General features: G+C 48.7%; 2 protein-coding genes across 8 annotated transcripts in view; one reads left to right on the top strand and one right to left on the bottom strand.

Moving 5' to 3' along the window:
- The window catches only part of MYO19 (myosin XIX), a 34,715-nt gene extending 22,437 nt beyond the window's left edge, over positions 1 to 12,278 (top strand). For 5 of the 7 annotated variants that reach the window (XM_063112036.1, XM_063112037.1, XM_063112035.1 and 2 more), the window contains 12 exons: positions 1 to 122; positions 598 to 711; positions 964 to 1,140; positions 1,517 to 1,669; positions 2,757 to 2,864; positions 3,824 to 3,894; positions 5,783 to 5,886; positions 7,597 to 7,763; positions 7,875 to 8,004; positions 9,418 to 9,503; positions 10,026 to 10,331; positions 11,509 to 12,278. In XM_063112036.1, coding sequence (XP_062968106.1) covers positions 1 to 122; positions 598 to 711; positions 964 to 1,140; positions 1,517 to 1,669; positions 2,757 to 2,864; positions 3,824 to 3,894; positions 5,783 to 5,886; positions 7,597 to 7,763; positions 7,875 to 8,004; positions 9,418 to 9,503; positions 10,026 to 10,331; positions 11,509 to 11,640 — 1,670 coding nt within the window. In that variant the 3' untranslated portion in view covers positions 11,641 to 12,278. Of the gene's footprint in view, positions 123 to 597; positions 712 to 963; positions 1,141 to 1,516; positions 1,670 to 2,756; positions 2,865 to 3,823; positions 3,895 to 5,782; positions 5,887 to 6,961; positions 7,009 to 7,596; positions 7,764 to 7,874; positions 8,005 to 9,417; positions 9,504 to 10,025; positions 10,332 to 11,508 lie in introns of those variants that run through there. The other 2 variants (XM_063112039.1, XM_063112041.1) reach the window with 2 other exon arrangements.
- Positions 12,120 to 19,201, bottom strand: ZNHIT3 (zinc finger HIT-type containing 3). The gene is made up of 5 exons (XM_063112042.1): positions 19,054 to 19,201; positions 18,900 to 18,931; positions 15,302 to 15,388; positions 14,019 to 14,099; positions 12,120 to 12,722 (listed from the first exon to the last, which is right to left on the bottom strand). Exons 1-5 carry the CDS (start codon positions 19,137 to 19,139, stop codon positions 12,541 to 12,543), a joined length of 468 nt encoding a protein of 155 aa, XP_062968112.1. The 5' UTR covers positions 19,140 to 19,201; the 3' UTR covers positions 12,120 to 12,540.
- Between the last annotated feature and the right edge of the window lie 5,142 nt (positions 19,202 to 24,343).

Here is a 24,343-nt window from a genome sequence, read left to right as displayed (position 1 = left end):
GCTTGCTGGATGTGTACGGATTTGAGTCATTTCCTGAAAACAGTCTAGAACAGTTGTGCATCAACTACACCAATGAGAAACTACAACAGCACTTTGTGGCTCACTACCTAAGGGCACAGCAGGTGAGGGATAGGGTAAGGTGGATGGTCCTCCTGGATCCTCTGTCTCTTCCTGGCTCTTCAGCCCCAGCCTAAGTTTTGACTAGAAGCCTTTTGTTCCTCCTTATTTTATTTTTAATTGACAAATAATAATTATATATATATATATGAGATACAGTGTGGTTTTTTTTTTTTTTCTTATTAAGATGACCGGTAAGGGGATCGTAACCCTTGACTTGGTGTTGTTAGCACCGTGCTCTCCCAAGTGAGCTAACTGGCCATCCCTATATGGGATCTGGACCCGGGGCCTTGGTGATATCAGCACCACACTCTCTCCCGAGTGAGCCACGGGCCGGCCCTGGTGATTTTTGATATACTTTTGTTCTTGCTTTGCTGTTCTAGAACAATATACCGAAGTACTGAGATCAGCCATGCATGGCCCTTCTGGGCCTCAGACCACAGCTGCCTTACCCACCCTACCCCCACCTTTGCCCCCTAGGAGGAATACGCAGTGGAGGGCCTGGAATGGTCATTTGTCAACTACCAGGACAACCAGACCTGTTTGGATCTCCTCGAGGGGAGCCCCATCAGCATCTGCTCTCTTATAAATGAGGTGGGGAGGGTCAGCTCATGAGCTGAGCATGAGTTGGTCTTTGGGCTTTCCTAGGCCTTGGTGACTATCCTGTGCCCTCTCTGTGCCTTCCCCATCTGCCAAATGGGTTTGGTAGTCCCTACATTCCCTCTCTGTTGGGATCACTATGATGCCTGTGTCACAGTTCTGCCATGGGGTCACAGAGTGGGGACAGTGAGGATTGTGGTGAGACACTCTTGGTTTTGTGGCTGACTGCCCATTCCCGTCCCATAGGAATGCCGCCTTAATCGTCCAAGCAGCGCGGCCCAGCTCCAGACACGCATTGAGGGTGCGCTGGCAGGCAACCCCTGCCTGGGCCACAATAAGCTCAGCAGGGAGCCCAGCTTCATTGTGGTGCATTATGCGGGGCCTGTGCGGTATCACACAGAGGGCCTGGTGGAGAAGAACAAGGTGAGGGCTGGGCATGGCTGGTAGGGGCCTGGGTGAAACAAGATGCTGAGTCATTGCTGCATGTACATAGTAGTTTCCCATCATGCCTCCTGTTTCTTCTGAACATCCTCCCAGAATCCAGGATCACCATCTTGGGCTCACCTGCCCGAGGTCTCTGCTAATCAAGCACAACCTGTCTGGAAGTGACCCGTGCATGTTAGACGGGGTCTCCAGGTCTCTGGTTGTCCAGTGGGCCAGCTCTTCTCTTAGGCTCAGGCCCTGCCCTGCCTGGAAGTCCCATTTTGGCTTGGGCCAAGGCAGGAGTGTCAGGTACATGGACAGCCCTGGGCAGCAGCTCCACCTGCCCTCACCTGGTACTCTTGCCCTTTCCAAATAGGACCCCATCCCCCCTGAGCTGGCCAGGCTTCTGCAGCAGTCCCAGGACCCCCTGCTCACGGTGCTGTTTCCTACTAACCCCGAAGAGAAGACCCAGGAAGAGCCCTCTGGCCAGAACAGGGCTCCTGTGTTGACCGTGGTGTCCAAGTTCAAGGTGAGTCTGGTGGTGCTGAGGTGAGGCGCTCAGTTCACTCATCAATATCACAAATGTTTATTGAGCTCCTCCCAGGATTGGTGCTGTTTGCGGAGAGCAGTGGTGAGTCAAGTAGACATGGCCCTGGTCCCCATGGAGTTTACACTTCTGTGTGGAAGACAGACAGGAAACAGACAAATAGACTAATGGATGTAATGATATGACAGGAAGCCTAGGAGCCTGTGGGGTCACAGTGGGGCCTCTCACCCTCTGCTGATAGGGTGATCACAGGAGAGCAGTAGTTACCTGAATCTCTATGACCTGGCCCCTTCCCAATTCTAGCTTCCTGTTAAAACCTTGTCCTTGGCTAGAGCAGATTTGTCACTTCTCTCAATATTATCTGTTTTGTACCATCTCTCAGCCCTTGCATGTACCACCTTCATCTTCTTGGGATGCTCTTGGCCCCTGTCCCTTCAACTCCACCTCACTGCCACCCTCCACATCACTTTTCTTAGTTTATTCCTTCTCATCCATCAAACCTCAGCTTTATCATTACCACCTTGAGGAGGCACCCCTGGAAACTCCGGATCGATTAGCACTTACCTGCCCCAGCCTCAGATACAGCACTGAAGGTTCCCATCCAACATGTGTGTAGCCCATTAAACTGAGCTCTGAGACAGCAGCAGATTGCTTGTGTCACAGCCCCTGACACAGCCTCCAGCACACAGGATGGACTTTTAATAACAGCAGTTCTCTGAGTGAATGGCAGGGATCATGAGATTGTTCTCTTCTAGGAAGATTGTTCTGGGGAGGAGGGGAGGGAGGAAAGGAGGCTGAGATCAGATGCAAGGACACCAATCAGGTGATGATCACAGGTCAGATGGGTCCCTAGAGGTGGAGGTAAGGAGTGGTGGGAGGTCAGGAGAGGAGTTGCTTTGGGCACACTCAGTGAGATCCTCCAGTAGTTGTCCCCAGGGTACATGAGGATCCTGGTCTCACAGCTAGGAGGGCCACTGGAGGCGTTTGATGTAGTCACTGACCAGGGCCCAGCTGATGGCTCTGGGCAGCCCCAACCTGTGCCTGACCCCACAGTCTCTCCCATCTGTAGGCCTCCCTGGAGCAGCTCCTGCAGGTCCTGCACAGCACCACGCCCCACTACATTCGCTGCATCAAGCCCAACAGCCAGGGCCAGGCACAGACCTTCTTCCAGGAGGAGGTAATTAACACTGTGCCAAAGCTGCTGTGCACCAAGCCCACTCTGGCCACTGTTCTGGAGGGAGGAAGGGCAGGACATCTGCTCCAAATGGAGTGACCAGAGAGGTCTCTCAGGCTAGGCCTGACCTGAGGGAGGGCTTATCTCCCGCTCAAGTTGTATGGTCTATACACTGCACAGTGGCCTAGCCAAGGGGGCAAGTACGGGCTCCAGTGCATCTTGCCCTCTACTTGCCAAGCCACTTCCCCTGACGAGAGACTGAAGCTGCCCAGAGGAATGGGTAGCTTTTGTGATTAGCCGAAAGTTTGTGCCACCTTACAGTCCCTGTACAGTGTGGCCATTTCTGACTGGAGGTATCATTTCTTCTAATTTGTACAGAAGCACTCTGGACAGCAGCTGCCCTTTTCTTAGGGTACCAGGCTCTGAGGGATGTGGATGAGGTGTGAGTGTTGCACAGTGCTGAAGAGTGGCCCTCAGTCACCTGGTAGATGTGGCCTGGGGGTTTGTAGCCAGGAACTTGGCTGTATGGTAAAGAGCTGGGTTTAGGTCATGGAAGAATCTTCATAATATAACCTCCCCTACTGCTCAGCTATGAACCACTCTATTGCCCATAAAAAATAAAAACAATCAAAACTAGAAGTTTGGTTGGGCTGCCTTGTGAGGTAGTGAGTCTGCACTGGGAGAAGATGGACACAGCCAGGACTGTCATTTGCCTCAGCTGTGTCATAAGCTGTGCATCAGATAAGGGGGACTTGACCACCAGGACCCTTTTCTACCAGGGAGATTTTTTTCAAGGTCCCTTGGTGTCTCACTGCCCCAAGGAGATACCCCCATCAGCCAAGCCTTGGGAGATCCTGCAGCTCCACGCTGGCCAGAGCCTGAGCAGAAGGGCAGAAGGAATGGTATTTCTGGCCTGCTGGTAGCATGCTGCTGGTGCCTATCCTGTCTCCCCATTCTTGCAGGTGCTGAGCCAGCTGGAGGCCTGTGGCCTTGTGGAGACCATCCACATCAGTGCTGCCGGCTTCCCCATCCGGTGAGTGGACCAGATGGCTGCAGGGGGAAGGGTGGAGACCTGCAGTGCCAGGGTGAAGCTCAGGACTCCCAACCCAGGATATGGAGATGAAGAAAAAGAGGCAGGTCTGTAAATGTCAACCTGGAACTCAAGGAGCAGCACCCATTCATTTATCCATTCACTTGTACACTATTTTGGACCCAGCACTATTGCTGGTAATATATCATAAATAAGGAAGGTGAGTCTCTGTCCTCTTGGGGCATACATTCCCATGGAAACAAGAAAAATAAGTATAAAGTGTAACTGGTGCTAGGAAGGAAACAAAAATTGCTATTAGACAGACTAACAGGGAAGGGGATCCATGGGCTGGTCAGGGAGGGGCCCCTGTAAGCAGCTTAGGCCTATGGGAAAGGAAGGGGCCAGCCTGGGAAGATTTGGGGGAGGGGAGAGTAGTCCAGGCTGAGGGAACAGTAATCCTAAAGCTCCTAGATCAGACCAAGAGATGCTAAAGGGACTAGACCACAGAGAACAGGGAGTGGTGGAGGGAGACCTGCAGGGCCTTATAGGCCATGAGAGGACTTTGTCCTGAGTGCATTGGGAGCCGTTGGATATTCTAAAGAGGAGTGGTGTGTTCTCATTCATATTCCAAGAAGAGCCCTGTGGCTGCTGTGTGGAGGTTGGCTGCAGTGTCAGGGTAGAAGGGAGGAGATGAGTAAGGAGGCTGTTGCAGGTGAACAGACAAGAGTGGTGGCCACACGAGGGCAGCTGCAGTGAAAAGTGGAGAGAAGCGGGTGAAAGTGGAGTATGGTTTGCAATAGAAAGAGCAGGACTGTGGATTGATTGACCACAGAGTGTTGGGCAGAGGAGCAAACTTCCAGGTTGCAGAAGCAACTTGCAGTTTTCCTTCTAAGGCAAATGGATGCGTTGGGGGCAGTTTGCCAAAATGGTTTGGTCTGGGCAAGGCCCAGGTTGGAGGGTGGGAGGGGAAGGAAGGAGGGTTGGCCTGGGAATTCTCTTATGGCCTTGTCAGATTTGAGCTGGCTGTGAGACAGGCTCGGGGCTGCGCAGAGCTTTAAGAACTGGAGAGGCATGTGAGGGTCTGTCCTCAGTGGGTTTTAGCACCATGAGCAAGGTAGAAATTGCCTAGGGAGAGAGAGAAAGGGTCTGAGGCCATTCCCTGAGGAATGCTCACATTTAGAAAGGGTGGATGAAGAGAAACCAGCAATGACAATTTGGAAGGAGTCATGGGTGTAGGAGGAAGGTTGTGGGTGTCCTGGTGGCTGAGAGAATGGTCCACAAGGGAGAGGGGACAGCTTTTGCCCAGAGATAAGGTAGGAGGGAGACTAAGCACTGACCCCTCAATTTGGTGGCACAGTGTTAGCTGTTGGCTGTGACAGGAGCCACATTGGTGCAGTGTGGGGACAAAAGCGATTGGGAGGAGGAAGTGCATATATCAAGTGTCATCAGCTGTTTAGAGAAGTGTTGCCCTGAAGGGGAGCAGAGAAATCAGGGGGAATTGGAGGAGGCTGTGTGGTCAGAGAGGTCAGAGGGGAGATGCAGCCAAGCATGCTTGTGTGATAGAAGAGGTCCGGTTGTCTGGGGAGAGGCCTGTTAGCCCCTGTGGAAGGAGGCAGGCTGCAAATCCCCTATTGTAAGAGCAAGATGCTTTGTTTCGGTAAACCGAGGCAGCAGGAAGAGCAGACCTGATTTAAAATGGTCTCCATGGGCTTCACACTTAGTGAACCTAATAATCTGCCTAGAACCACATCCTTGTCCATTGAGTGAGGCTAGTCAGGGCAGCACCTCACCAGGTGGTTAGATTAAATGGAATAACTTCTGTTGAGCCCCGAGCAACGTACCTAGCTCACAGATGAGGACATTCTCTTCTTCCACCTGCTTTGGCTTCCAGGGTCTCTCACCAGAACTTCGTGGAACGATATGAGTTACTGAGAAGGCTCCGTCCCTGCACATCCTTTGGCCCTCACAGCCCATATCCTGCCAAAGGGCACTCTGGTGAGTGAGGACCATTTGTTAGTGATTTGTTCAACCACAGTTTACTGAGCGCCTGCCCTGCCCTTATGGTTCTTGGTTTAGTGGGAAAAATAGACTCAAAAGAGACAATAAAACAGTGTGGAAAGTGGAAAGGCAGAACTATGAACAGGATGCTGTGAGTGATGCTGGAGAGGTGTGAATCAGGAAAGCTTCCTGGAGGAGGGGTCAGAGGATTAATTGGATTAGCCAGGTGAAGGGCATTCCACATGTCAGAGGTAGTTGGAACAGGCCTGGAGGCATAAGACAACAGTGTAGGTGTGAGGCACTGCAGGCCCTTCAGTGTTGCTGGCTCATCAGGGCAGAGAATGGTAGGAGGTAAGGCTGCGGTGACAGCTGGGGCCCAGTCACCATACCTGGACTTTATCCTCTGGGCAGATGGGGAGGCTCTCTGGGGGAGGGAGCAAGTGATTCCATCAGCCTGATGCGTTCTGCAGGCCCTATGGAGAGCCATGGGAGGGAGGCTGTGAAGTTTCGAGAAGCCAGAAATATGTATAATCAGAAAATGTTTGGAAGAAATTGGTCAGCCTTGTTAGGCGCTTGATTAGTTGTAGAGGAGAGGAAGGGAAAAAATTAACTCGGCCAGTGGGGAAAAGCAGGAGGAAGAGAGGTTTGGGGAAGCTAATGAGCCCTGCTATGGCTGACCTGAGCTCCAGGTGACTGGAGTTCAGTGAAGACGTCTGCAGTGCACTTGGGCAAGCTTTAATCTCAAGGCAAGGTCTGGCCTGGAGCCCTGAGTTGGGGGCGGTTGTTGTGTAGATATAACTGAGGCCAGGCAAGGGATAAGGCCCAGGGACAGGCAGAGGGAAAAGAGGCCAAGGGAAGGGTACGAGGCACCCCCTCAGCAGGACCCCAGCCCAGCCACAGCTGCTCCCCGCACCCACCCAGCCTTACCCTGGGCCCATCAGCCCCCAGAAGTGCAGACAATTCTGCTTTGTTTTGCTCCCCTCTCGGGTCAGTGTTGTCACTTCCTTTCACCCTTTATTCTCTCCTTCCCTCTCTCCATGGCTTGCTCTCCTGTCCTGTCTCTTGCCCAAAGCCCCTCTGGCCTCTGGTTGATTTTGCTGCTGTTTCTCATCTTCGGCATCTCCTTTGGCAGCCTCTGTCTCCAGAGAGGCTCTGAGCGGCCAAAGGTGGTCAGAGCCTCAGGTAAACCCTCCCTCTAGGGGAGTGAGCCCTGCGAGATGCGGGAGGGCAGGCAGCAGGACCCACTAGGTCCTTACAGGGCTGGGATTTGTTCTCCCTGTTCCCATACATGGCAGGGAGTGAGGGGTCAGGGACTGAGGGAGTGGCCCAGCTGCCCTTATTGGCCCTCAGGATTTTGGGGGCCTTGGAAGTAAATGCTGGCCAGACAGCCTGGGATTCCAGGTTGGGAAGAATCACTCTTTCAGGGATCAAGTACCCTTTGCCAGCCTGCCCAAAGGGACCCACGACAATGTGCTTGCAGGACACCAGGGCACAGCCACAAGGGGGGATCCCAAGAATCCCCAGAACAGCCAGGCTGTAAGGGGTGGTAGTAGAGGGGCTGCCTCTGACCTCCCCCAAAAAGGGAAGGGGGAAGAACAGCAGGAAAGAGGCCTCTAGAGAGCTGGGGAGGCCAAAGCCAGTTTCTTAAGACCACAAAAGCTGTAGAGTGACCACGCACTGATGGGGCCCCTGTCTCCCCTCCTCCAGAATGGCCTCCACATGCCAGGGGGGCCATACTGCAGCCTCTGCTCCAGGACATCCTCCACACTCTGCCAGCTCTAACCCAGACAGCAGGCATGCTTGGCGACCCGGCTGAGGTCACACCGGCCCCAGTGCACTGTGGCAAGACCAAGGTGTTCATGACCGACTCCATGGTAAGCTGGTTTGGGGAGGACCCATGCACTCCTCAACAGGACAGGGTCTGGGCCTTCCTCAGGTCAGAAGGAGAAGAGGCTAAGGACCTCAGTGGATGCCCCTTCTCCCAGCTGGAGCTTCTAGAATGTGGGCGTGCCCAGGTGCTGGAGCAGTGTGCCCGCTGCATCCAGGATGGCTGGAGGCGATACCAACACCAAAAGCAGGAGAGGCAGAGGCGGGCTGCCATGTTCATCCAGGCAGGTAGGCAACTGCACACAGACCCCACATGATGTTGGTTTCCTTTGAAAGGTTGCTTATTGAGTCCCCGTCTACTGAAACTGAGTCCCAGCCCGAAGAGGTGGATGGTACATCCCTGTGGTGCCCTAGGATTCCAATTCCCTGTGCACCTCACCCAGAGTCTCTCTCCAGTTTGGTGGTAACCAAATCACACTACAAATAAGGGTACTGTGTAGGTAATGGAGGCCAGAAGTTTGCCTTTACTTTCCCCTTATCAAATCTAGACAGCTTTTTATGCTAACATTTTTTTTTTCCCTTTATGACATATCATTACCTGCTGGGCTCTAGAGCTTGGGATGAGTTTAAGGAGAAGGTAAAAACCAACAAGAGTTCATCAGAGGAAGAGATGTATGAGCTAGTATGTTCATAGCAGTCTTATTTTGAAAAATATAAATACTAGAAAGAAGCCAAATATCTTAACAGTGGTGGATTCATGGCTAAATTATGGACCATCCCTATGATGCAGCTAAGTGTTTTTGAAAAATATTATAAATTTAATGGAAAACTACTTCCAATGTCATGTTCAAACCTGGATGCCAAACTGCATATCAAGGGTGATGCCACCTTTGTAAGGTATGTTTCTGAGTGTATAGGCATAAAAAGATCATCAAGGAAATATTGTAAAACCATCTGGGTTGGTGAGGTAACAAGAGGTGATTTTTATATTTGTCTCTAAAGTTTTTAATTTTCTTTTCCTTTTATTTATTTATTTAATTAAATTTTTGGCAGCCGGCCAGCATGGGAATCTGAACCCATGACTTTGGTATTACAACACCATGCTCTAACCAACTGAGCTAACCAGCCAGTCCTCTAAAGTTTTTTCAAGTTTTTTAGAATCTGAATGTATTTCTAGTATTTAATGGAATAAGCCCCTTTTCTGAATATTATTATGCCAAAAAGAATCAAAATATGCTGAAATTCCAAGAGAAAGATAATCCCACCATCCAGTAATTACTTTTATCAGTATTTGAGTATATGATGTTGTCATATCATGGACTCATAAAGTAAGCAAGCAAATTCAACTGAAAATTTTTAAGGGAGAGACAATTTTAAAAGATGTAGACAATTTGAGACCCTTCCTTTCCTTGGCATTGCCCTGGACTGAGCCTGAGATGGGAGGTGACTGCTGGGCCCGCAGCCAGTCCTAGCTGCCTCTTCATTGTGTAGGTATCTCCAAGTGCAACAGCAGTTTGAGGGGTGTTTTTAAAAGCCAATTTTGCTTTATGTATTTATTTTGGCGCCTTACTTCATATAGTTGTAATGTGAAAAACTACACATTTCAGACTTTTACAGCAACTCCAGTGCTGCTGCAGAGCCAGGTTGCCGGTAGCTCTAACAACCATTTTATTATCTCCTGTTTCTGGGCAAACCTCTCAGCCATTCGTTCCTGGTTAACTCGGAAACACATCCGGAGACTGCACGCAGCCGCCACAGTCATCAAGCGTGCATGGCAGAAGTGGAGAGTGAGTAGGATTCAAGTAGTCAGAGTGAACAATGGATGGAGATTTGGGTACCAGATGGACCTGAGTGGGGATGCGGGCTCTGGCACTGTAATACAGTGACCTCAGGCAGGTCATTCAGCCTCTCTCTCTGAGCTTCATGTTCCTTGTGTGTGAAATGAGCACACCATCAGCTACACTGCAGGGTGGTTGTGAAGGTAAAGAGTGGCATAAGCAACTCTGGGAATACACTAAACCAGGCAATTATGCACATTCAAGGGTTGAATTTGATGGCATATAAATTCCATCTCAATAAGGCTGTTATTTTTTTTTGAAAGTAGCATATGAGAGGCCTAAGCACCAGTGCCCAGGGTGTATAGGCTTCTGTCACATGGAACCAGTCTAGTTCAGGGCATCCAGTTGCCCACAGCCAGATGCCTTCAATTCACTTTGTGAAGCCGAATTACTAAAAATAGTTTTAGTTTCCATTTTCCATTAAGAAGGCTAGATAAGTCTAAAGCTATAAAGGGATGTTTTCTTTTTAAGATCAGAATGGCCTTCCTTGCTTCTAAAGAACTGGATGGTACAGAAGAAAAACACTTGTCTCAAGCTTCCCATTTGCCGTGCTCCTCCTCGCTGCCCCCTGTACAGACCAGGCTCCTGGAGGCAATAATTCACCTCTGGCCCCTGGGACTGGTCCTGGCCAATGCAGCTGTGGGTACACGTGGCTTTCAGAGGAAACTGGTAGTCTGGGCCTGCCTCCGGCTTCCCAGGGGCAGGCCCAGTAGCTACACCATCCAGACAGCCCAACAAGACCAGGCTGGTGTCACGTCCATCCGAGCTCTGCCTCAGGTAAGTTGTGTGTGACGGGATGGTAGTCCTGCCCCAACAGCTCTGGGCTCCTCACACCCCGCTGTAGAAGGCAGGAGGCAAAGCCTAGGAGTCCACGGAGGGGAGCAGGAAAGAGGCTTGGACAAGATCTGTCCCTAACCCTGCTGGGGAAACTAGACGCGTACACTTCCCTACCAGCTACAGGTTTGGATTATTTCCTTTGTTACAACTGGGACTCTTCCATAGCCCCTTCACTTAAAAAAAAAAAAAAAAAAATGCCTCTAAGTGTTATAGCATCTCCTCTGAATCTCTTTTAATTAGTCCTACTTTCAGAAATTTTGGGTTGTGATGACCTCAGATGGCACTAGATTTGACACCATATTTTCCTCAAATTTTATTACTTGGTTTATCTCCTTTTCCAGCTGAGGAAATGAAAAGCAGGTGAGTCACTGGTCCAAGTGATATGGTATGGTATGATATATGATATGATATGATACAATACAATATGAGCAGCCAGGGAAGTCAGCCAGCACACCCAGGAAGTTGATGTCACTCAGCTTTCTGGTTCACCCCAGCAAGCCAGACCTCACAGAAATAAAGTGGCTGAGGAAAGATGAAAGGTGTGTTACATTTGGAGGCAAAACACCAGGGTCTGAGTCCTGGCTGTGCCCGCCTCACTGCATGACCTTGGCTAAGGCACATCATCTCAGAGCCTCCGTTCTTCCCCTATAGAATGGGCTGATAACGCAACCTATTATACAGGGCCCCAGCAAGGAATAAGTGAAATTGACAAGGCAGAAGCAAGGAAACACTGAATTTCCATGCCAGAGGATTACTAAAGGCCATAATCTGGATAAAATCTCCCATGAAAACACAGGCTAGCAAGAGTATAAACAGAAGTGTAAATGTTTTGCTCTTCCAGCTTTACACAATCATAGGAATGTGACATGCAATACTCACTCCTAGTGTTTCATCTGCTTCGCATTGGATAGATATAAAATTTTTAATGCTGCTTTGGACTTTGCTACTCTTTTAGAGAAAGGAGAAAAAAACATTAACTCAATCCTGCTACTCCTGTGGCCCTCATGCCAGTATTTACTTGTCCATACCTCCTTGCATTTCTAGCATTCGCTGTAAGGTACCTTTAGGCCCTGGCACTCCTGGTAGCTGAGGCTAAGCAGCATCTTTCTCTCCCTAGGGCTCGATAAAGTTTCACTGCAGAAAGTCTCCACTGCGCTATGCTGACATCTGTCCTGAACCTTATTCACCCTACGGTATTACTGGCTTTAATCAGATTCTGCTGGAAAGACACAGGCTGATCCACATGTGACCTCTTCTCACCCTAGACTCTCACCCAACTGGGTAATCCTCGGTGCCTTTGTTTCCATAAGGCTTTTTCTTGCCAACTGCCTTGCCAAAGACATTTAATCCACACACAGCTGCCAAAGTGCTCCCACAGCGACTGCAAACGCATGTGCGAGCCAGGGCTGCGTGTACCAGCAGGCCTGGGGCTTCAGTCCACATCTCAAGCACTACAGGGCATCAGGGGTGGTAGTACCAAATCAGGACTAAGAAACATCAGGGCCACGGAGAACGTCACCACGTTTCACTGCCTTCACAGATCATGACTGTCTGTCCTAGAGTGTTGTCTTTCACTGCAGTGAGGACTCTGACTCCCCATAACCACTTTTGGAAGAAAACAGGCCAAGAAATCTTAAAATTGGCTCTGGAATTTGGGCTGGAGAACATTCTGCATTTAGTTCCTTAAAAAAGGAATGAAACATTATTATTTAATAAGTTGTTGATCTATTTAATGTAATTTCAAACAATTAGATTATGAAACAAGGATGATGAACAATGCAACATACACTAGAACCATCACATCTTGATTTTTATTAACACTGATCAAGTTTTTAACTCAAATGGGTGTAAAACTTAAATTATATCATTTATGATGTCTATCTTAACTATGCCAAAAATAAAACATTTAAAAACTATTTGAATGTCAAGTTTTCTCTCCAAAAAGGATTTGCCACCTTATGTACCCCTATCTGCTTGAAACATGAGCCCACATCGAAAGAGGTGAAGACCTACATAACCTACATCAGCCCGTCCGCATCCTGAAATCACCTCCCTTGCTCACGGCCCCACACTAGCCAGTTTCCTGGGGAAGGAGCAGCAAGTTCTGGGAGTCAAGCACATGCTTGAGCAAGCAGCACAATGATCCACATTAAGAATCCTCATTCTGGGATGGCTCCACAATTCTTAAGCAGCAGTCCGCAAACTCCACAAACAAGGGCTCTTGCATGTAGGCTCTCATGAGCTTTGCTTTGTTGTCCCCCTGATCAAGACTGACCATCAGCTGCCTGAGGTGTGGATTGAGCAATAAGCTTCTTAATGTTGCAGATTCCCCTTAAAAATTAATAAAAAAAGTGCCAATCTGAATTCAAGTGGGAAAACGTAGAGATGGCTGCAAGCTAAATGTTTCAAATGTAATAAAATTATCAAGATGTTGCATCCCCTTAACCTTTAAGCATATCAAATGATTTCCAAGTTAAATGTAGTAACAGATTCCTGTTCTTGTGTTCTCTTTGTAAATAGTGTAACTTCATATCATTTCAGCTAAGAAAAAGTTGTTTTATCAGCACAAATACACAGAGAACAACAGTATTAAGCTGTTAGCATGTCTTCTTTCTTTGTAGGTATAATGGTTCTCAGTAGTGAGGACAGTTACACCAAATACTCTGAATGGTGGTATGTGATCCAGCAGGCAGCAGGACCAATAGCAAGAACTAACACTAACACCTGTATGGTACTTTACAGTCTATAAAAGTTTTCATACCTATTACCCGCTCAGCTCCAATCTAAATCTAAGTGCAAAAGTACAACCTTTCAGCCTGATTCTATGAAATGGGAAAATGAAAATAATGCCCACCTTTAGGAACTACATTAGCCTGTTAATTATATATGTAAAGCTGTTATATGGCTTGAATAAGCAATGCTACAAAAATACTGGGCATTATTAACATCCATTTCCCCGTAAAAAAATCAAATCGTGATTACCAGTCTGTACTAATGACTGGACTGTAAATTGAGCACTGGCAATATGGGAACACAGGCCCCTGCCCTACAGATTGGTACATTTATGAATTACCATAAAATGTAAGGAGCATATTACAGTAAGTGCAAGGCACTGTGGGAAGCCAAAAAGTTACCTAATTCTGAGAGACATGATCGAAAAAAGCTTAGGTGAGCAAAGAAAGCTTGAAGATAGCCTTGAAGGAAGAGCAGAATTTTGGCTAACCTGCAAGACCAGCAGGATTCCAGGCAGAGGGAATGACATTGGAGGCAGGCTGGGAGGTGTGAAAGCCCTAATGTTTACAGAATCGTGTGGCTGGACAGGAAAGGCACTGCATGCCACACTGAAATACTTAATGTAAAAAAAAAAAAAAATCATATTCCATATAACAGTAAATTAACAAGATCTCAACAGCTGACAAACAAGCACAGCACAGACTTACCTAAATTCTTTTTTTTTTTTTTTAAAAGATGACCGGTAAGGGGATCTTAACCCTTGACTTGGTGTTGTCAGCACCACGCTCAGCCAGTGAGCGAACCGGCCATCCGTATATGGGATCCGAACCCGGGGCCTTGGTGTTATCAGCACTGCACTCTACCGAGTGAGCCACGGGCCGGCCCAAGACTTACCTAAATTCTTTAAACTCTGCAAAGAAACTCTGTCCTCTTCCTCATCACTATTGAGAAAATCAGCCACAGAGTCATCATCATCTAAGGAATATATAACACAATCAATTGCTTATGACTAAAAGGAAAGCCTGAGCGCCAGATTTTTACTCCAATAGATAAAACACATGTGACAGTGATAGGAGTATACAAGGTATAGACAAAACAAACACAAACAACCTCTTCTCTGGAGTTTGTGCCTATACTAACACTCCCCTTTTAGGAAAGGGAGGGTACATAAAAGAATTGGTGATTTTAATTTAACAAATGCATCCTAGTGTTTGCACACTTACTCTATATGTTTCCCTGTGGTCTTTGGGCTTGGAGCATGGTTTTCTAATTCTGCTCACCCCACCTTCCCTAACCATGGCCCCAGCTCCACCATAGGCCAATAAACTAAGTGCTCTGTAAAAACCTGACAGACAGAATCCCCTGTGCTTTCAGCATGGGCACAAATTGCTGGTACTGCCAGAACCGGTCCTGGAAGTTTCTCAAAGGGTAGAAATGACCCATCCCTTTGCTGTGAATGTCCAATACCCCTTTGGTGGCACCAGAGGAGCTGCTTTCAGAGCCTGGCACAGTGTATGACATTAGGAGGTACTGAAGGACATTTGGATGGATGGATGGGATGACAGCCCACTACCGTTTTAAGCTCTGAGGAGCCCCCGACAGCAGCTAGGTGACCTAGGCCAAGGGAAGCCTCCTGCCTGGGCCTAGCTCAGGTGAACTGACAGGTCCAGCCAGGCCCACAGAGACAGACTTGAAGCTATGACCAGCAGGGCCCACAGCAAACACTCAAAGCACAGCCCTGGCTTTTCTCCCCTCTGCCTCCTGCCCCCATTTTTCTTCTCCTAAGTGATGATTTCAGGCTGCTCTCTCGATATCACTCATGACAACACGTGCCCCCACTCCTGGTGATCAGGGCTAACGAAGCCGCCGCTCCCTAATGAAGTCATCGTTGTTGACTCCCCACCCAGCCCCATCTCCTCTTTTCCTTCCTTTCAACTTTTTCTTTTTTTTTTTTTTTAAAGATGACCAGTAAGGAGATCTTAACCCTTGGCTTGGTGTTGTCAGGACCATGCTCAGCCAGTGAGCTAACCAGCCATCCCTATATAGGGATCCGAACCCATGGCTTTGGTGTTATCAGCACCGCACTCTCCCGAGTGAGCCACGGGCCAGCCCTCCTTTCAACTTTTTCTTTTTGAAACCCCTTTCTAGGTTTGTTTGCTTGAAGTCAACCAACCCACCTTTGTTTTCCACAGGCCTTATAGTTTTTGCAGGAACAGCTGATCCTATTTTTTTCTCAACAGGATGAGTTTCAGGGTTGCACTGCTCTGAAAGAGACACAAATCTCAGGCAAACATCACCTCCCTTTCAGTGACAAGGCTGCACCTCCCCCCCTAGCCAACATCTAGGTGGGAAGCATGTGTATGGGGTAAGGGGTGGAGTGGGGTGGAGATGGATGCAGAGGAATATTGAAGATCAAGATCAGGGCCACTATAAGGAAATCAGGAGCGACCTGAGATGGCAGAAGGGCTGAGGAAGCAGGGCTCATGCACCCCAAGAGCCTGTCCCCATCCTTCCTGCCCTGCCTAAGCTCACAGGACTCTCAACATAATACTAACTTCAATGAGCATCAAATGATTTTTTCTTAGCAGTTTCAGATACCAAATTTGCATGTACCATGTGCCATTGGGAATATACAGATGAAAGTCACCACACCCACCTCAGAAGGGTTTACTCTTATGGATGACAGCTAGAGATATGGATAAGGTAAGATGGGTCTAGTGTAAGTCCATCTGAGAGAGCCAGGAGATAAGATCAAAAGGACGCTAAGAGGAGGAGGCTTTGCCAGGTAGAAAGAAAAGCATTCCTGGCAGAGGGAGTTTGATGCCTGGACCAGAGGCTTGAAAAACTAAGGTCAGGCTCAGGAAGATGGTGATGAGCAACTACCAGCTCACTGGTAGGGCAGGCCTAGCAGGTGGCTGAGGCACAAGAGGAGGAAGCCAGAGCAAAAGAATGCCAAACACAGGAGGTTCGTCTTTCTTCCCAAGACCAGTGTTTCTCAGCAAGAGTGTTACTGGTATTCAGGGTGGGAAAGTCTTTAATGGTATAGGATAGTCTCACACACTGCAGGATGTGCATTTGAGCCCCAGCACCAACTACCAGTAGTACAGCCAATCCCTCCTTAGTCACTGTGACAACAAATACAATGTGTCTCCCTAGGGAGAGCAATATCCAGGTTAAGAACATTGCCCTCCATGCTAGAGAACCACAGAGTTTTCAACAAGGGAGTGAATGGCTCAAATTTGCATTTCCAGAAAAATCACATTGGAAGCAGCAGTAATGAGCTCCTGACTGCCCTAGGGGTTCCTGGAGGGATACCAGAGGGCTGCAGGGTAAGAGGGAAGTATTCATGACCCCAGACCCTCAACCCTATTTCCAGCAAAGCAGCTCTACTTCTTTCCTATTTTGAGCTGTAAGGTTTCTTTTGAAAATACTCCAGAGATATTAGGAAAAGGGGGAGGACGGAAGTGTTTGAAACCTAATGCTATAAACCAGAGACTAGAGGGGATAAAACTAGAGGCAAAACAACCAAAGAGGAACTTTAATATAAGAGTCAACAGAGCATAAGGTCATGGGAATGGGTTCCAAGGGCAGAAAGGAGGGGCCAGACTGGAGAAAAGACCTAAAATGTAGACTCGACAATATGCTGTGAAAAGGGAAAAGGTTCTAATCATGTTACAACAGTTGCCAATGACTGAACACTCACTAAGTGCCAAGCACTGTTTCAGACATTTATGCAGTGTTTCACTGAACACTTACCAAGAACCTATGACATGGAAAATGTTCATTCCACTTTCAGATGAAAGGATTAAGTTTTCTTGTAATAAATTTGCCCAAGGTTCATAGATAGTAAATGGCAGAGGCAGAATTTTGCCCTTAGAGTTGCCCAGATCCAACTCTAAAATTGTCCTATACATGTAAGGAACACAGCAGGAGGGAATGAAGGAGAGGTGAATTTTCAGGGTTAGTAGCACCCGACCCCAAAACAGAGATATTTGTTTCTAGTGGCTCAAAAAGAGGTTGAAGCTATAGATTTGGGTGTCAGTAAAAAAGAAAAAAAGGAAGAAAGTTACAGAAGTGAAAGAAATCACCCATGAATAAGGTCAAGGACAGAATGTGAAGAACGAGTTTAGCAGGCAGGTAAAGGGAGAGAATCCAGTAAAAGACAGAGAAACAGCATTCAGAAAAGGAGGACAGCAAAGAAAAAAAAAGTCACTAACAACCTTGTCAAGTCCTCTTGCAGCCTTTTACTGCTTTCTTAAAAAATAAGTAAATAAATGAGTTATGATTAAAAAAAAAAAAAACTAAAGAAAAGGGCAGGGCTGGCCGATTATTCCGTTGGTTAGAACGCAGTTTTATAACACCAAGGTCAAGGGTTCGGATCTCCCTACTAGTCAACTGCCAAAAAAAAAAACACAGTAAGGAAAGAATCCCAGAGAGCAGGAAGATATCTCGCCAGTCAACAGGAGAATATCAAGACGGGAGACATCAAGCACAATAGATATTCACAGGAATCAAGAAAGATGACAAATGAAGTGTCCAACAGATGTGACTGTTAGAGATTCTTGGGAGAAATGATTCTTTATTAAATACCGCTTTAACACCAACTGTAGCAGCAATGAAAGCAAAACAACTCAAATATCCACCAATGGGGGCTGGTTATATAAATAATAGTCATTTCAACCATATCAATCAGCTAGAATTGCATGCACTGGTTGTTTAAAATGCCCAACATACACTGTAAAAATCAAATAAGGATGTTGTTGAGTAGTATAATCTCATTGCTGAGATTCTGAGAGCTAAAAAAAAGTTCTCTATATATCCAAGAATGAAAATAATCTGAAATAATCTACATCAAACTTCTAATTGTAACATTTACTCGGTGGTAGAATTGTCTAATGAGTTTTGCGTTCTAAAATACTGGGACTTTTTAAAATTAAACGCAGAAATTTATTTTACCTTCAGAAGACATATGTGACTAATTTTAAAATTGCAAAGTCACCAAATATAAAGAAGCAACCACAGAGTGGTAATCGAATTTTCTACAGGGACATGTTGGTTTCATAACCACACATCTTAAAGACAGTATTTATAGATTTGATAAGTAGATGTACAATCAATGTATTTAGATGCATATACACAAATAAACAGCACTTTTTAATTGTACAAAAATGTGCTCACATCATACACAGAACTTATTTCGTTCTGTTCAACCAAGGACTTCTCTCCTTATTGTAAACTGATCTACCTCATTATTTCTAACAAGCCTTCCCCCCCCCGCCACCCCCCGCGGCTGGCCGGTATGGAGATCTGAACCCTTGACCTAGGTTTCAAGCCATTACTTAAAAGAGAGAAAATGTTCTTGTTAACATTAGCCAGCGCAGTTTCTGCCAAACGGTGAGATGCTAGGATGAAGAAACAGCTAGGGTAGGCTTTTATGGCAAAAGCAGTCGACTATTTGCAAAGAAGAAAAAGAGTGTGGCACATAGGAGGAAAGGCAGGGTAGGGGAAAAAAAGGTCTTTGAACGTTCAAAATCCTGAGAGGCATTTACAGGCAGAGGTCCCGCACAGGAAGAGATCCAGGACACCAGAAATCAAGCCCGAGGAAGCAAGGTTCCCACAGAACGAGCGGCGACCCGAGGCAGGAAAGGCTGGGAGGGCTGAGGGGCTCTGATGGGACGAGGCGCGGCAAGGCCCAGAGGAAGAGCAGCCCTAGGGATCCTCGTCCCTGAGATGCGGCGGGGCGTGAGAGCTGAGGCGGGGCCGCTGGGACCTTACCTTTGTGCTTCCGAAAGCAGGTCACTGAGCAGCTGTAATAACAGAGACCACAAGCCATGTCAGCCCCCAAGGCTTCCCGGGCCCTAGCCCTCCAGCCCCCGCCCGGCCTCCCGCCCCGGCCGGATCCTCGTGCTCCCACGACCTCGCTGCTCACTAGGGCACGAGGCAGGCCGGGCAGCGGTATTTGGGTTTCTCCAAGCAGACCACGCAGACGACGGTGCCACAACTGAGCGACTCCATGTTCTCCCCGAACACTGGTTCCCACGCCGGCGCCCGCGTCTCAAGCTGAGTGTCGCTGTGCACGCCCTTCCTTCCGCTTCCTAAACCGGGACCAATCAGCGCTCAGCATTTACTGGCAGTCAAAAGCAATAGATTGATCCTTCTCACCGTTCCAGTCCTCATAAGTAGAGCATCGATACACTCGATACTCATCGGCAGCTGTGTCCCAGGGGAAAAAACCCTAATTAGGTCACGTCGTCGAAGAACTCGTTATGTAGCCATGTCCCTGCCCTGATGTGTCTGTGTGACTTGGAGTAAGTCATCGTCACTCTCCAGGTCTGTTGACCTTCATGTGAAAAGAATGGGTGGGACAAAACGTCCTCCCGCTCCGACTTTCTCAATCTTGCGTGGGCATTGGGTTCTCCTGCCCATGTCATCTGCTTTCCTCTGGCAAATGTCCAGACACTGGCCAAAGCAGAATCGACTGGATCACGTGGCTCACAGGAACCTGCCCTTCCCAGCCTAGGTCATTTTTTGTAGAGAAAAGAAGGATGAGGCTTGGCCACTGACGACAGTTCATTGAGCTCCAACTTTGAGCCCTGCACTGCCCAGGCTCTGAGGACCCCCGGGGACTGGAAGACTCGGTGTCCGTTTTCTGGGAACTTAAGGGTTAGAACGAAGGCAGGACGGGGAAGGGAGGGAGGGAAGACTCACTGTTAGGGTCGTGCCGGTGCGAGCCTGCACTTGCCCGACCTGAAAGTGAGCGCTCCTTACGATTTGCACCCCGGGCTCTTCACTCCCCTCACCCTAGTCACAGCCCTGGTGGGATGGACTGACCAGAAAGCGTATGAGTAGCCTCTGGCCCGAAGGCTAGGATCCTGGGCAGACGAGTCTGAATAGATGGCTGTGAGGGGCCTTGGTTGCCACCACAGACTGGAGAGGAATAGAGAAAGTCACATCTTTTAGGAGCCTCGCTCCTCGCAGCCCTAGGCGTGGCCCAGCCTAACCATAGCTCCCACTGCACCTGCGCTTGGCCCCGGGCCATGAGGCGCCCTCACCCCCAAGTGCCTTATCTTCTGTGCTGGCTTTTCAGCTTCCTGGGTCCTGCTTCAATAAGGGCGCCCCACGACCGTCTCTGTCTGAGGGTATGGATCTGCTACAACCGAGGCTGGTTCGAGTCTTGGCTCGACCCCTCCCCTTCCCCCCACCCCCGGGCTGTATGACTGGGAGGGGTCGGTTACCTACTCTGAGTTCCCTCATTTATTAAAGGGGAGGTTTGTGCCTGCTTTCCTGGGCTGTTGTAAGGCAGAGAAGAGACGCTGTGTAAAAAGTTTTATAATCTGAAGCGCTACAGGGCCGGCCCGTGGCTCACTCGGGAGAGTGTGGTGCTGATAACACCAAGGCCACGGGTTCGGATCCTATATAGGGATGGCCGGTTCGCTCACTGGCTGAGCGTGGTGCTGACAACACCAAGCCAAGGGTTGAGATCCCCTTACCGGTCATCTTAAAAATAATAATAATAATAATAATCTGAAGCGCTACAAAAAGTTGTTAACGTGATACCCAGAGTCTAACTCACCTGCATCTGGTCCCAACCCTATGAACGCAGGACCACTCGAGGCCCGCGTCCTGAAGGTGAGGCCCCTCCAACACGGTTCTGCCGTCTGCCTCTGTCGGCCACAGGAGTGCAAAGTGAGCGACAGTCCCTCCTTTGGAGTCGCGGGGCGGCCCCGAGGGCGCTGTCCGGTCCTCGGTGCTGAAGTAGCAGGGCCCCTCTGGCCGCCTACCTGTCCCCTCATGCAGCTGCCTCCGCCTCCAGCCTCCACCCAAGACCCGGACTGCAATCCAAGTCGCGTTCATACTGATCCAGTTACCCGCAGCGTTCCTCGTATTCCTCAACAGTTGTGACTGTTATAGCCGAGTTTCAAAGGAGACACACTCAGAAGGGAGTGTTAAAGATTTATTCCGGCCGGGACCGCAGCAGCCAATTCAAACTGCGGGGGCGAGCCTGATTTACTTTCGGTTTTTATGCTGAGTTGGGTGCGATCGGGTGATTGCTTGTTTTGTTTTAGCCAATGCAAGCAAGCCTTGTATACATAAGCTAATTTTTGTGGTTAGCATTTGGCAGGCACTCAGGGACTAAGGGACTCTCCGACAGTCCTTGGTCAGGACTTTCTGACCATCCTACCCCCTCCCTACTGTCCTTGAGATGAACCAAAATAGATGTTTTTACAAAATAGTGTTACTTATGTTTAACCTTGAGTTGTTAACTAGTGACATCTTGTAAGGCACACAAGATGTTTTGCAAGAGCAAGCACAGCTGGTTTACAAAAGCTAAAATATGCAAGTTAGCAAAGCATAAAACTTTCCTTACAGGCATAATTTTGAACAAGCTTTAGGTAAGGCCTTCATTACTCCTGGGTACAATGGCAGGAAGTATGGTTAAAAAGCTGGGAGCTATAGCAGCCTGTGGTTTTTGCTTACATGAGCACAAGCCTATGATCATGGAGCTGTAGGGTACAGAAATATTCAGCAGCTTGCATTGTAACAGGATGGGCTAATGATGTTACCTGTAACATGACCACAGCTGGTTTGAACCCAAAGCCTCTCTCAAGGTCTAAGCTTACCTGGGAAGGCCAGAAAAGGCCAGTGACCTGTCCAGGGCCACACTTGAATCCCGTGCCCTGTCTGGCACTGGTAGAAATACACCCACTAGGAAGGACATCGCCACTGCCCGCTCCAGATTTGTCCAGTGAGTTGAGTGTGAAAACCGAGGCCAGGAGAGTCCCAGCAATTTTCAGGGGTTCAACCTCACCCCACCCGCATCCGAGCCACTCTGACTCCCCTGCATGCGAGTCGAGAGATGGCGATTCCAGGAAAAGCAGGGACATTTTCTAGAGTTCCTCCCACGCACATCCCACACGGTGAAGGTGCACCCCCCTCTATTCCGGATGCTCTCCCGTTTGCGTGGACCGCCGCACTCCCGCCTCCTCCAGTGCCCAGGAGAGGAGGTGGGCTCAGCTAGAGACGGCAGTGAGGTTGGGGACACCAAGAAGCCTGCTATACCTCCTCCAGGCAGTGGCCAATCCGGAAAAGGTGACTCCAGGCTCAGCAAACAGATGTCCACACTAACGCAGCGGCCCTTGGCGGCCACCTGGCTCTTTCCGAACACCCACCAGACCCGTCCAGGTCTGGCAGGCTCCGTGCAGCGCGGTCAAGGCGAGCCCAACACTCAGGTCTGGAGGCGCGCGGAGCCCCGGGCCGGCTCCCAGCACCGCCAGAGGGCGCTCCCGGTCGAGACTGGCGCTGGTGGCGGGCTGGAGCCTGGCTGGAGCACGAGCCGCGCCGCACCGCAGCTGGCGCGGGAGGCTGGGCTGTGTGGCCGCGCCGGCAGGAGCAAGTCCAGGCCCCTAGAACACAGCCAGGTGGCGGCAAAGTGCGCAGAGAGCGCCGGGCGAAGCGGCCGACCACATGGGGAGCAGTGTCTCCTGCGGAAAGCCGTCCTGCGCCAACTGAGGGCTCCGTATGAGACTGGCTGTCCGGGGGCAGTTCCGCGGTGCCCACCGTCCCGCAATCCCAGCAGCCCGGGATTCCAGCTGGAGGCTCTTCAGGAGCTTGTGGGTTAGTAGCTAAGGCGCGATCCACCACCTTGTACCTTCACCAGCCACCCTGATTGGACGGGTGGATCGATCTAATCTCCCACATGAGCCGTGCGTTGCCCTCCTCAGGGGCCCTACGTTAATAAGGTTGCGCCCTGCTAAGTCTCAGTTTCTTTTCTGCCGCTCTAACACCTCCATTTCTTCCCAGAGCTAGAAGGAGCCAGGGCCAGCATCAGAAGAAGGTAGCTATGGTGGCTGTCTAGGGGACCGCTGCCACCTTCTCACCTGCTTACTTCCATTCCCCTCTGGCATCTAAGACGGAGTAGCTCAGGTGCTAAAATGAGTGAGGTTGCGGGTGGGAGTCAGAAGGAGGCCTGAGGTGCTGGTGGGGTGGACCCAAGTAATTGCTTTCCAACTCTGCATGTTACTTCACAATCATGAAATTATATCCATCCCCCAACTCCAGACAATGACAATATGGTCTACAGTTAGAGTTCAAGGAGAACTTCCAAACAACAAAAGGGATACAGAATAAATGCTTTCTCCACAATCCCAGACTGTTGGGAGAGCACAGACAATAGAGGTCACCGTTGCTTCCTGAGCACACCCTGCGGCCCACAACCCCACACTTCTTTTCTCACACCCTCTCTCACTTGCAAATCCACACAGATCTCCCACTTTACATTCCCTAGGACACACAGAGATCAAAAAAGCCAGGATTACCAAACTAGATTCTCCAAGAAGCTTCTAAAGGTCCCATGTGGACTGAGAGTGGAGCTCTGGGCCTTTCATGAATTTCTATTTTTTGTTTGTTTGTTTTGGCAGCTGGCCAGTATGGGGATACAAACCCTTGACCTTGGTGTTATAACTTTTTCATGGATTTCTTATCTCTACCTCCACGTGACAGAGATACATAGGAACTCTGCTCAGTGGGAGGAGCAGGGAAGAGAAACTGAGACCCCATGTTTCCTTCCTTATCCCTTTTTTTTTCCCCTTTCTTTTTGGCAGCTGGCCAGCACAGGGATCAAATCATAGACCTTGGTGTTTCCTCATCCTTTAAAAGTGAGGACAAAATAAAGATTTTTAGACAAACAAAAACCATAAGAATTATTCACCAGCAGATCTGCACTACAAGAAAAGTTATTCGGGGAAAAGGAAAATGATATCAGATGGAAATCTGGATCTACAAAAAGAAACAACAGAAACTGTAAACATATAGTATATTAGAAAAACATTTTTTCCATTTTTCCATCTCTTTGAATGATAATCAGCTCTTTAAAGAAAATAGTACATTGTGGAGTCTGTAGCACATGTAAAGTTAAATATATGAAGACAATAGCAAAAACAATAGGGGAAATAGAAGTTACTGGGTAAGATTCTTGCACTACATGTGAGTGTATAACATTATTACTTTCATAAAGGTGGAGGTAAAATGGGGTCAGAAGATACTCAATCCCAGAGAAGGCAGGGAAAGAGGAAAAAAAGCAAATAAGGCAAATAAAAAGAAATAGCAAGATGATAAATTTAAACCCATCCATATCAATAATTATATTACATGTAAATGGTTTCTAAACACCTAATTAAAAGACAGGTATTGCCAGATTGGATAAAAAAGCAAGAGCCAAC

Source organism: Cynocephalus volans, chromosome 10, assembly GCF_027409185.1.
Source record: "Cynocephalus volans isolate mCynVol1 chromosome 10, mCynVol1.pri, whole genome shotgun sequence".
NCBI lineage: Eukaryota > Metazoa > Chordata > Mammalia > Dermoptera > Cynocephalidae > Cynocephalus > Cynocephalus volans.
This window is presented reverse-complemented; position numbering and strand designations above follow the sequence as displayed.

Coding starts and splice junctions, on each gene's coding strand:
- ZNHIT3 (XM_063112042.1), bottom strand. CDS start 19,139: ATGGAGTCGCTCAGTTGTGGCACCGTCGTCTGCGTGGTCTGCTTGGAG. Junction 18,932..19,053: donor CCGGCCTGCCTCGTGCCCTA/GTGAGCAGCGAG, acceptor CTGTTATTACAG/CTGCTCAGTGACCTGCTTTC. Junction 14,100..15,301: donor AAGGCCTGTGGAAAACAAAG/GTGGGTTGGTTG, acceptor TATATTCCTTAG/ATGATGATGACTCTGTGGCT.